The sequence below is a fragment of the Odontesthes bonariensis genome, chromosome 5 (assembly GCF_027942865.1).
Source record: "Odontesthes bonariensis isolate fOdoBon6 chromosome 5, fOdoBon6.hap1, whole genome shotgun sequence".
In the NCBI taxonomy this organism is placed as follows: Eukaryota; Metazoa; Chordata; class Actinopteri; order Atheriniformes; family Atherinopsidae; genus Odontesthes; species Odontesthes bonariensis.
This window is the reverse complement of record NC_134510.1, coordinates 6,556,786-6,570,114: the sequence shown is the minus strand read 5'-3', so window position 1 is coordinate 6,570,114 and position 13,329 is coordinate 6,556,786. Positions and strand designations below refer to the sequence as shown.

General features: G+C 39.6%; 1 protein-coding gene across 1 annotated transcript; it reads right to left on the bottom strand.

The window, feature by feature from the left end:
• Positions 1–9,582: 9,582 nt before the first annotated feature.
• On the bottom strand, positions 9,583–12,995 carry id4 (inhibitor of DNA binding 4). The gene is made up of 3 exons (XM_075464700.1): positions 12,293–12,995; positions 11,700–11,765; positions 9,583–10,988 (listed from the first exon to the last, which is right to left on the bottom strand). The coding sequence occupies exons 1-2, from the start codon at positions 12,668–12,670 to the stop codon at positions 11,718–11,720; spliced, it is 426 nt and encodes a 141-aa protein (XP_075320815.1). The 5' UTR covers positions 12,671–12,995; the 3' UTR covers positions 9,583–10,988; positions 11,700–11,717.
• Between the last annotated feature and the right edge of the window lie 334 nt (positions 12,996–13,329).

Genomic DNA, 13,329 nt, shown 5'->3' with positions numbered 1-13,329 from the left:
GATTCTATGCCCTCTTTTGGGAGGATGGGTTGAGATGAGGGAAATTTTCCTTCCTCTTTTTTTGTACGACAACAAAGAACTTCAGTCCATCCACATACGAAATTAGAATATCAAGTTTATATTATTTTAAACAGCTCTTTTTTTCCAGTCTCCTATGCATGAAAGGTCATTCAAAGCCTTTTTGTCTCGCTCTGTGTGTGGGTGTGGGTGTGTGTGCCCGTACAAATGTGTGTATGTTTAATTGTAAGTGTATCTTTATGAGTACCACTCAGAGTTATAGAGGACAATTTGGGGAAGTGGGGATATTTGGTCAGGTCTTCACTTTCTCACACAAATCTTTCAGGGGTGTGAGGGCTAAGGTTTGGTTTTCATTTAGGACTTAGTTAAGAATCAGTTTTGGACATTTCATAGTGATGGTTGAGGTTAGGGTAAGCAGCCAGGGAATGCGCTATTAACTGTCCTCACAAAGATACAAATTCTTGTATGCTACCCTGTTCTCATGCCTAATTCTGTTCATTAGTTGCCTAAGCTGAGATAGACAGTGGCAGTACCCAGAATGCCTTGTTCTGGGGAGCTGTACGCACTTGTGTTTTGCTAATGAGCACATCCAGGGGACATCTCTCATGGAAGCAGGCTCACAAGCACACATACAGATCTAAGTACACACGTTTCTAACTACACAAGACTGACATTATCCTCACACAACTGCAGAGAAAGTCTCCTGAGAAAGACTGCTGCCAGGCACAAAAATGGAGAGTGGGAGTGGAAAGAGAAAGAGCAGAGCAAGAGGTGAGGGAGAGACATGAGTGGGGGAGGAGGAGAAGTAGGAGAAATGGAAATCGTGTTTTTTTTTTCTGTCTCTCCACCCTTTTCTTTTTCTCTTCACACACCACAGCTGTTTTGTCCTAGCCGCTCGTGCCTTTACTCCTCGCTCCGCTTTGATAGGTTTCAGCACACTCGACTGTATTGACTGCGGTCTTGGCAAGCACAAGGACAAATCAATTAAGCGTTGACTGATACAGTGTCTGAGTCCATCCCCTCCCCCAAACAACCTCCACCACACCACACCCCACAACCATACCCATTCTCTATAGCAAATAAGAGCAATTAAAAACCAACTGTAGCACATGATGTGACAGTAATGGTCATAATGGATAGTCGTCAAGGTTCAGACGCCAGATAATGTTGTTGTTTATCTAGCTGATTGTTGTTGTTTATTCATAAGCTTAGGAATCCCCCCCACCCCTCCATTTTGACAACCCCTCACCACCCATAACCTAAGCCTAAACACAAACAGACGTCTGGGATATTGAAAGGTGGCCATCTGTCCAATCAGGGAATCAAGTCAATAAGGAGAACCAGTTTAGGGACAAGACCCGATCTGGAAAACATTAGCATGTGAATTAGTTTTTGACTCAGTGCCAAAGCCAGCAGCCTAATCGCTGCCAACTCGATGACAGCATTCCCCTAATCGATGGCTTGATATCTATATGGAAACATATGGGGGGGATCAGGAGCACAGGCTGTGCTGTTTCATTTTGATCCAGTTTCACACCGAATTTCTCAGCTTGTGACAATTTCTAATTGAAATAGAAAAGAGAGAATAAATATTTAGACAGATATGAGGCTTTATTTAAGATTAACTGGAGCTTCTTGGAGCTGAAGTTCATTTGCACACATACCGTACATGCATGAAAGACCAGATTTTATTATCATGTGACTATTTGGGCGACTGTCACGCAGTCTCTGCTCTTTGTTTAAGTTACCCTCCACTCCAAAAATGTTTTTTAATTTTCAAAGCTGTAGAAGATGATGCTTTATTTAAATCAAAGCAGACTACCTCTTTTTTTTTGTGCATGACAAATGTTAGCAACTAACTAGAGAACAACAGCAGCAGTATTCTTATGATCACTATACTGTATTATAAGTACAATCAAGCAGTGTAAGTGGCTAACTGAAAAAAACTTGAAAAAGATTTTTAAAAGACTACACCTGACACCCTCATATATCTAAAAACAATGTCACTGATTTTAAGTAACAGACTAAAGATTTGGCAAAGACTGCTAATTTGCAGGGTCACTATTTACAATACCACAATTATATTTATCTGAGATTATTTCCCATCTTGCACCTGGTGGAAATTCTTAACAGCAATTAAGTCGATCGATGAGCAGCTTTTAGCCACAGCTGCATTTTTAAATCGAATGCCACAGCAATTTATTCCCACTTATTCTCCTTGTTCATTCTGTCGTGGTACAAAGGAGAAGAAACTTCGTATAGAGATTCATGCTGTGGCCATAATGCAATTAGTTGCTCCTTCCTTTGTACAGTCCAACTGAACCTTACATTTTTTTGCCTCATCACCAAGGTCACACTTGGCCACATATCCCCTGCTTCCCAATTGGAAGTGACAACAGCACATGTTTTGACTGAAAACACAGAATGCATCACTCAACGCCACAATTTGAACAAAATAAGACTGAAGACTTTCTTTACTTACTTTGTCATAACCCCAAGATGTGAGAAAGACTGCCTTACAAGAGCCTGGACTGAGTTTTATGACTATCTTACACTTAATGGCCAAGATCACGGTAGCACGTCACAACTCTCATGAGATCCTTCCCTATTTCATTTGGACACTGGAAAACTGTCTACAACCTCGAAATTGCTTGAAATATTGTGCATTGTATGACCAGATTTAGTTGCAAGTTTAATGCACTTTACTAAAGTATTACTATTCTATGCTTCGTTTTTGTGCTCTACTTTAATGATATGTTCATTAAATGGTGACTTTTCAAAACAGGATTTAACATAAAAAGCATTATTACTTTCTAGAATATGGGGCTCTTGGATAATTATAATTAATTGCATAGTATTTATGCTGATATACACAGTTTTATAGAGTTTTCAGAAGTAGACAGCAGTCGAAATTAGTCTGATCAAAATGAATCTGTACTTACTTGGATAAAAGCTACTAGTGGCTTTACTTGACTTTAAAGTGCAGCAGAATGTTGCATTGTTTGATCTCCAGAGAGGGGTCGAGTTTCTGTCCGCTCCCCTCATGCAAGTGTTGACCTCACCAGCACAGCCTAAACAGACTTCTCAGTGAGACATCTATAGCAGTTAAATATCTTAAGATCTCAGATATGTACTTATTTGGGTGCATGACTTCTACCAACTCAAAAACAACATAAGAACATTTGTCTTGGACTGCCAAGATATGCAAATATGTTATTCAATGTGTTGTTCAGATTTGCAGCAGATTCAAATGTCACACTCAGAATCGTCCCAACTCTTCATCTTTATCTTCACCTAACTTTTACCTCAAATTATGGTGCATTCGCTATACCTTGAAAGTGGGAAGTCCACTTAAGAAGTGATGGAATAATGTTCTACTAGTACATTGTCTAGTACTTTATATCCCTACCAGGAAACCTGACTCATCATTGGTCTTATAATTTCCCATTTTTTTGCTGAATGTACCATTTGCACCACAACAGCATTCCACAATGACAAAAACATACTGGTTAAACTTTCCAAATTTAAATAACAGGGCTTAATATTAGGTTTTTAAAGTTTTTAAAAACAGGAATGGACTAATGATCTAGCTAAGGGTTTATGGGCCTCACAGTATGTGATGGAGGAACTACTATGGGATTATTGATTGAAGTATTAACCAGCTCGCTGGCCCTTTCTTTCCTTTGTTTGCGGTGCTGTGTTCTCTCAATGTAGGCAAGTTTAAAACACGACATGCGACAGAAATTATTCCACATTAAAATGTAAGTTCATGGTATTATGTATATTTAACAGGTCACAATGGCATTTCACACGTCATGTCTACACATTATTAGCATTTCATGTGTCACCAAAGATTGTATGGTCCACATACTTTCCTTTGAAGGGAGAGGCTTATGTTTAGCCAATTGCAATTACACTAGGCAAGCCAAGACACATTACAAGTCAGTGAAGAATATGGAGTGAAATGACATGTGACACTTAAGGAAATTGTCATGTGATTATGTTATGCCTTGATACCAGGTTTCACACACGCACATTGATAGTCAAAGCAGAACCTCTTTGTGTGCCTTCAAAAGAAAAATGGAGTTGATTTTCAAGGTACAATATCTTCTGTCAGTGTCTCTGCTTTTAGTTTTATTGCCACTGGATAACAGACAAATATAGAGCGAGGCAAATGTTTTCCTAATGAAATTGAAAAATGATCTATATCAAAATATCTGCAGCTGGATATGCAATCTGTAAGAAACTGAAACATTGCATTGCAGTTAAATTAATTTAGCCCATTTCCAAACATTATATAAATAATGCAGTTATTCAGGATCTCCATTTGTCATCTCAGACCTCAATGTGATTTCTCTTTGGTTAGATTTAGTTTTCCCTTAGGCAGTCAATGAAATAAAATCCTCATTTTGATTCAGTAATCCCAGTCAGTGACAGTTTAATCTATGGGAATCTGATCGCTCATATCAGAGTCCCAAACCCCAAACAGCATGTCTATCTATCTATCTATCTATCTATCTATCTATCTATCTATCTATCTATCTATCTATCTATCTATCTATCTATCTATCTATCTATCTATCTATCTATCTATCTATCTATCTATCTAGCTATGAACCTTGAGTATAACAATAATAATAATAGGATTATTCTGATATTGTAATATGGTCTTCGCTTTTTGCCCAGTGGTAGTTGTGATACGCAAATTTACACCATTAAACAAATGCAAAATTATATTTTGGTTTTGCTTAATTTTAAAAGCACTTGTGTGGATGTTGTACATTCTGAATTCATTCTGCTCAAACGAATATGCAATATTAAATAACAGAAATCACTAAAGTCAATGCAAGACAAGCATATCAGCTCTAACTAATTGGTTAGTTTTATTTTGGTTGATATGTGGATTGCAGTATGGGCCTCTGTTTTGCTATATTTAATAAAAATATTTTAAACAACTTGAAATATTATTTCAAAAGTCTATTTTATGTGAAACTGATTATCATGCTTTTCAAAATGGTGGGAGCCCAATGATAGATGATTCTGTATTTGCATCACAGAGTAAAAAGGCTATACTCTGCACACTAATACGGAAAATATTCCTCTGATTGTAAATATGTTTAACCTATTTCTTATATAAAAAGAAGGTCCAATTACAAAAACACCTTCATTACATCTAGGCATATACAGTAGGGTTAATATATATTTATATTTGTTTATAAAATGTATTCAATGCCAAAATGTGTTAATTCACCACTTAAAAAGACACTGTATCCTTTAGTAAAAGCAGCATGTTGTTCTATTTTTCAAGGAAAGATGTGTAAACTAAGCCTCGTTAATTAAGCTCATTAGGTGAACAGAAACCTGTTTGATTGGAGGCAGTTGGAGCCCTTCCGCTCTGATGCAACGGCGGTATTTAACTTACCATATTGGCTGTCTGATGGCTGCACCTCAGGGTCATGTTCTGTGACATGGTTGTTGTCCCGGTGCCACCCTTGCATGCACACACCCTTGCACACACACAGATTCTTAAAGGGGCTTGGCAGACCCCTGGTTACCCCTCTCTAATCAATGTGTTCTCCAGGGGGCACACAGCCATTCTCACTGCTCTTTGAAAGAGCTTGGGATTTGTTTGAGATCTCATTTCTGTAATTCATCGACTGTCTCCAGGGAGGCCGGGTTGGCACCGGTGATGCCAAGTCCACCCTCCTCCCTCTATTCCTCTCACACTCTATAACCCTACTCCTCTTTTCTTACTGCATCTGCCCTTCTTCCTCTCTTTCACCCCTGTCGCAGTTTGCTGTAGAGGCTCTGACTGAAGCTAAGCTGGTGGGTGTACACACATTAACTCTCCTGTGATTGTGTTTGATGGTCTCTCCAGGCTCAGATCACATAAACAAGCTGAGTGTGTATACGTACATCCCTTTTCTTCGAGTGTCTCAGAGTTTAAAGCGTCAGGCTGCTAAATTAAAATGAACGACCCACAAAGGGATTATTGTTTTTTAATATTTTCCTTTCAAATATGAAAACATTAAGTGTCAAATAATTAACACAACCCAAATGAAGAAATAATTGAACATTAATTATCCTAAGTATCATAAATGTGGAACATATAATAATGATTGATAGGGCATCAGTAAAAATGTACATCTGTTAGTTAAAATTTGCGATAGAAGAGAAAAAGATAGCTACTTGTTTTCTATATCTATATCAGAAGCAATACAAAGGATCACATTAAGCATTTACTTCCCATGTGAAAAATGTGAGTGTAAATTTTCAACAGAACAAATATTCAATTTTGTCTTGCAGAGGCATAAAGCTTCCCGCTTCTCTTTAGTCTAAGAGATACAGGTGAATTGCGGCATCTCATATTTTGTTTATGAGTAAACGACTGTTGGTGGCAGGCATTTTAAGCTAATAGCTGCTTTAAATAGCTGCAATTAGCAAGAAGCATGAGATATTTAATCACTCTAGACCAATTAGTCTGTAATCAAGTAGTGTCCAAGAGCGAGCACGTTTTTGTCCTCCACTGTTCCTCTGCAAGCACCCGCCATATATTTCGCTGTGAGCCAGGAAGAGCAGTGATTAACACGCAGGGATATAGGCCCCCATGGAACACTGTAATGTGGAGTTAAATCAGGGAAAGAAGGAGGCGAGGCACCACAGCTAAACCTGTTATTGCAGTTTAACATATGCAGAAGGTTAATTCAAGGCAGAGACGATGGCAAGCATCCTTGTTTTATGTGTTTGTGTCATGGTGCCTTGTACAAATTTGTCAAATTAGGGGCTGGGCATTTCTTCCACGAGGAAAACAACATTTTATTAGTTTTTCTGTTTATTCTTGGTTACAATCAGAAGAGGTAGAGTCTCCTAGAAGAAAGGAATAAAAGACTGTTAGATAATGAGCAAGTGAGAATTAAACACAATAGTGTTACCAATTTTATTTTTTCATCTTTAGCAATAAAGTCACAGGTAAAACTCACTGATGCATGCACACAAAACGAGAGTGCACATGTACACCTGTGCAAACAATTGGCTCCAGTTATAGCCTGGCCAGTCCCTTGTTTTGTTAATAATGATACTGTGTTCATAATGACATTTCCGAATGACTGCTCATGGGGCCTGCATGTCTACTCCCTTGTTCGAGGGTGGAAAACAGGCTGACCAATGTGGCTTGGGTGTCCTTATCAAACAGGATGTGATGCTTTCCCACGATCAGGACCAGAGAGTGCACACACAAAGTGAGAAAGGTCACAGGTATAAAAACTCTTAATCATTTGCCCAGTCTGTTGGAAAATAACATGAGGATGAAGGAACTTGTGAAGTCTTGAGACTCTGTCCTGGTGCTGCACTGCTGTCTCATTCCCGACAGGGATTATTTGGAAATCTAATCCTGGAGAGATGCAGGATGTGGTAGCTAATAGCAAAAATGTGGGAAATGTGATTCAACATGTGGCTGCAACAGAGTATAATAGAAGCACAGATGAATGATGTATCTGGGGATGGCAGTAGTATGGGTTGCTGACTAACAAAGTATTAAATCTGGTGATCATGTAGCTGCAATAGAAGACTCCTGTGCTGTCGCTGATGTATTACTGTAACCCTGTAGCTGCAAGGAAAACATGTTTTTCAGGAACATAATGTAATAAGATCCAGAATTAGAATGAACGTGTTGTTTTTGTGTAATAAAGCATTAGCTTAATGCCGTATTTTTCTGCTAGGAGATGTCATATTTCTTACATCCTACAAATTATTTTTTTTTTGTAAGTTATAGAATATATATTTTATTCAAATATAAATATTTATACAAACAAATAAACAGCATAAGATAAGTGTCTTTATTTGAAGATTTTTGGTTAATCAATGTAACTGTGGGAAAAGACCTTCTATGAGAGGAAAAGGCAGGGTCAGCTGGGGTGACTGTGTCAGCTGGGTTTAGCTCCATGGTATCCCTGAATTTATCTATAAAAAGAAGCATTTCCTGTAAAAAATGCATTGGTGATGCTCTCACCAACTGTGCAGTCATGCCATGGTTCGAACTGTCAGGTCTCTGTGAGAACCATAGTATCTGTAATCATATCAGGAAGGTCTAACTGTCAAGCTGGCCACCTGTGCTTTAACACATTTTTCCTCTTTTTTTTCTTAACTTTATCACTCACACAGGCAGGCACACACACTCACATTTCACATCACAAGGACAGTGCTTGTGAAGGGCATGAAGGCCAGGTTTTCTTACTGTGGACTATAAACACAACACAGGTGGCCTGCATTGCCCGCTTATCCTCAGATGGCCATAGTATAGAGGGGTGTCTAAAGGTGTCTATTGGGCCCACAGGGTGCCTCAGTCACCAAACTTGTCAGTGTCAAACGTCTGCTTTTAACCCGTATTTGGCATGTTGACGTGGGGACAACTAAACAATCAACTGCTTGTCTGCAAGTAAAAAGCTGCAGCTTCGTGGTAAAAAAGGAAGGCAGGGGAGTTCCCATGTAACCACAGTGTAATAGATAAATGTGAAAGAAAGGAAATTAATGCAGAAAACTTCTCCTTTCTTTTATTTTTCACCTTTCCAAATGGCAGAAAAGCATTCAAACTCATCAACTTAATAACTGGGATGACTTTAGAGTATCTTAAAACATTGCAAACATTAAGCCGTTTCCATTAGGTGCTGCTGTAATTTTCTTTTAGTTAATGTGAATTTGATTTTCAATTCCACTGTATGCAATACACTGGACCTTACCAGGCAGCTCTTGTCTTTTCTATTATTCTTTTATTTCCCAAACAATGACCATCTTTTTTCATTGCTCGTGATGTTAATATTATGTTCACTCATTTTTATTGGCAAATTTCTCCCCCATCAAGATTGTACATGAGGCTGACGCGTTGTTTAGTGTGCATCTTATTTGGAAAGTAAAATGGGCACTACTCTGTGCTTAAAATGAATGCTGTAATTATAGATCTGGAACGTCAATCCTTTTTTTTTTCTCAGTATTTAAATGTTACCTTGTGTCACGAACACTAAGTCTGCTCAAGAGTCCCATTTAAGTTCTGAGCTGTTCATGAGGTGAATACAGCATTTGTTCCTTCAGCTGAGTGAAAATGAGTCATTGACAATGTTCTTTTCTTTCCAAATTAATTTTGCAAGACCTCTGTTACTTAAATTAATTATATTACTAATATATGTCAGTTGTAAAAGGAAATCCCTATAAAGTATCATAATAAAATAAAAACTTGCACAAAGAGACATAATTCGCAATGACTAAAAGAGCTCAGTGTCCTGGCTTTGACTTGTGTCATCCTGCTTTTGCAATGGTCATGTGTGTGAAGGAATTAAGGAAAGGCTTGGAAAACAAAAAGCTTAATCTTTGAATCCTGCAAAGCAGGTTTGCAGACTTAACATTAGAAGAACATGTTACAGTAATACTTCATCCTCCCTTTTATTTTCCTTGAATCTAAGAGAATGCGTTTCACGGCTGCACCTCCCTCTTTCTCTCCATCACTTACTTGACAGCATTAGCATTAAAAGCAATAAACCGAGATGCCCCGAGACAAAACTTAAGACGACACAATTCTTCCTGGAAACTTTAATTGTTTTGACAACTCCTCACAAGCCAGTGAAGGTCAAGTCCAACAGTGCAGCTGACAGTAATGTACAAGTGCCCTCTCACACTGGCAGGAGGGTGGTGAGGTAAATTCGGTGTTGAATGTCATGAAAAATAAAGGCTTTTTGTTGTCCTTTACATTAACAATGGCTGCTGAAGCTACAACAGGGAAATCAGTTCACATCAACCTAAAGACATTGACTCTCCAACAAGAGTTTGTTAATGATTACATATTTCTCCAATTCATAATTAAAGTTGAATGATTTCCAGATGTCAATCCTTAACTTCTCAAGAAGAACCCCAGTCTGCAGATATATTACAGAAACACTGTGTTGCAGAGACTTTTTTGTGTACTCCATAATGAACACTGTAAGAAGTGTTCTTGAATATTTTTTTAATGAGTAACAGAAGTAAGTGAAGCTGTTTTAAGTTTTCTCCTTTGAGATAAAAAAGCAGGCCAATCCATCTGTCTGAGCGGGTCAAAGTTAGTAAGTACAAAACAATTTAAGAGAAGGCTAAAGAGGGCAAAACAATCAAAAAACTTTTGTTGAACTCCACCACATATTTACACAGAGAGGGCTCCTTCAGTGCACATTCAATATCTCTGCAATGAGCCTGACATGCTACATTTTCAACTATTTCAAAGACACTGCAGCGTTAACCGATATCATCATGTGAGGACAATATTGGCAGAGCATAACCATGTTCATTCACTAAAGTGGAAACACAATATTTACATAACGACAGAAAAAAAGTTTCAATAAAAATATCTTATAATTACAATAGTCTAATTTATGCATATAAGTCTTCCTTTCACATACCTTTATAGAACATTTGTTTCTCTATATTTACAATCTTAATTGTCTCGAATCAGAATTGTTCATGTTTACAATATCAAACAATTTAAGATACCAGGGATGACATCCCTGTTCAACACAAATCATCTATTTTAAACAATAGATGTCCAAAACATATACAATGATTTTCGCAGTTTAGTAAAGCTTTAAACTGGAGTCGCTTTTAGTTACTCTTTCAAGCACAATTCACAAACGGTTTCCATAGCTGTTGACAGATGGGTTTCCAACAAAATAAACTTCTCGGAATGGAGATTCAGTTTTTTCACCCTTCAAAGAAAAAATGTCGACAAGAAGTAAAGTGAGAGCAAATGAAACAGGAGAAAAGAGATGGTGAGTCCTTGTTCACTGGAACCCCCAAAAGAAAAAGAAAAAGAAAAAAAGTTAATATCAATCGTGATTTTATTTGGGTTTCATTCCTCCCAGCAGTTTTGCAATCCCCTTCTGATTGTGCCTCCAGTTGAGTGAGTCCCTGGCGAAGCTTGGTGGCTTTGGAGCAGCTCTGTGCAGCCTGCACACCTGTGGAGGGGATGAATAGAGATGGGGGGTGAGCTGCAGAGCTCTAGACTGACTGGCGCCACCGACAAAGAGGCCATGCTTGATCAACAACCCAAAACAAACCAGGTCACACAACAACCACAGAGCTCCTCATGCAGATAGGAAAGCCTGGCGAGAGGCAGCCGAGACGCTCAGAGAGACTGGGAAAGTGTCTCTGTCACACACGCCATGTACATGCTTTTAGTCCTACCCAGGTGTGTTTGGACTGAGTACTATAAAACTGGCTCTAAAGCCGGCCCCACAGCTTAAATGGAACTAAGAGAAAGCGTATGACACAGAGTGAGGGAAAGAGGGAGGAAGAAGAGTGTGTGAGAATGAAAGAGAGGGCAAGCTGAGGTTTTAACTCTCCTCCTCTCAGATTGCTACACTAGTGACAGTTATTGCGCAAAGCACAGCTGCCTCTGAGGTTGGTGCCAATTTCATGTTCCTCAATTATTATTTTACCTGACATTTACTGGCCTCAGAAGAGCATTCTATGGATTATCAGCTCACACCACATACAGGCTACAGTAATCGTGGTAACAGGGATTCTTTGTGACCACCATTTAGTGATTTCTACTGGCCACATGTGTCAGAGTGAAAAAAACAACAACAACAAAAGCATAAAAAACGAAATATGTCAAACGTTTTTATGACATTCATTGTAATTAATATAATTTTGAGTGAACTTACCAATGCAGTGCTTATGTCTCAACGACATAAAATTGAGTCCTCTGGTTTTTTTACTATTGATGTCCTCTGAAAAGAAAAAAAAGGAGGAAGAAGAATGTAAAATAATGTAGCTCTATGCAACAAAAAAAAAGACAAGGCCTAAGGCCCCGCTACACAAATTATAAACATCAGAGTAGAGTATTAGCCAGCTTCTATGATAAATTTTCTTATATCCTAATAATTAACAAATTTCCCTCTTTGTGTGCAGTAAAGTGAACTGCAGGCTGAGGTACTTCACCCTTCCCGGGATAAAGTGGGCCTCTGACACACTGTCATTCTCGCGCAAATCAGAAAGCCCGCATTCAAGTGTGCAATCTAACCCACATCAAATGCGCTTTTTACGCATAATTGGTCAAGGCTGTGATAAGAAGTGTAGAGCGTTTTGATTATTGTCTCCTTTCTGTTGCATTGGAAGTACAGTGACACATAACGGGCAGGACGCGCTTTGTTTAAGTCTGACGGGTGCGCAGCAGTCTGGCACAAGGAGGCAAACCGGAGTCCCCCGGCAAGTCCCGCTGGAAACGGGGAGTGAATGCAGCCTATTAAAAGCTTACCTGGTGGTGGTCAATGTTGAGCACCGTCAGTGGCGTCCTGTTGGGGTTGGAGGCGGGAGAAGGGCTGGTCCCGGTCCGCTGTGCCTGTTGTTTATGAAGAGCAGGGTGCGTCTCCAGGGCCAGCTGCAAGTCCACGATGTAGTCTATGACATGCTGGAGGATCTCCACTTTGCTGACTTTCTTATCCTGCGGAATGGTGGGAACCAGGCGCTTCAGCCGGCTGTAGCAGTCGTTCATGTCGTACTGCAAGCAGAACAGATCCTCCTCTTCCATCCTGTAGCGCGCGATGTTGAGGCTCTGCTTCGACAGTGAGTGCAGAGAGAGCTGGCTGCTGCTGGAGGAGGAGTCCTGGGGGCGGACTGGGGTAACAGCCTTCATCTTAGATAGGCTAACCAACGGCTTACACAGAGGTAATAGAAATAGTAGGAAAAAAAATAAACAAGTACACTACTGGCAGTATAAAGTGTTTGAGATTATACCTGGACGCTGAAAAAGCTAATAACGTCGCGAATCAACGAGAGAATAAGATCGACTAAAAGACGCAATTGTGGGTCTGTCAACACATCCCGTGGAATCTCACTGTTCCTTTGACTTCAGCAGGCTCAGTGTGAAAGCAATGAATAGATTTCGTACATTTATAGAGGAGAGGGGAGGCGCCAAACCAGGCGGATGACAGATCAGGGAGAAAAGCTGGTCAATCACCGGCAGCCCGCTGCCCACCGACCCGACAACGGAGCCGAGAAAAAGGCGTGTCTCACTCTGTGCGCTCTGCGGTGGGCTGCCTATCTGTTGGAGAGGCGTGCGTGCGTGTGTGCGCGAGCGAGAGGAATGGATAAGGAGGGTGAGAGGAGCAAATTAAAGCAGTCAAATGCGCATTACACCATTGCTGTAAAGGTAGAAGTCCAGGGTATGTCATCTCTCGTCCAGAGTAGCGCACAATAATTTTTTTAAACGTTTCTGCAAACAACTTATTCAGGTTACATATTTGCACTTTGAGGCTGATAAGCTCACCACTGCAAGTGTAGGCTACTGCTATA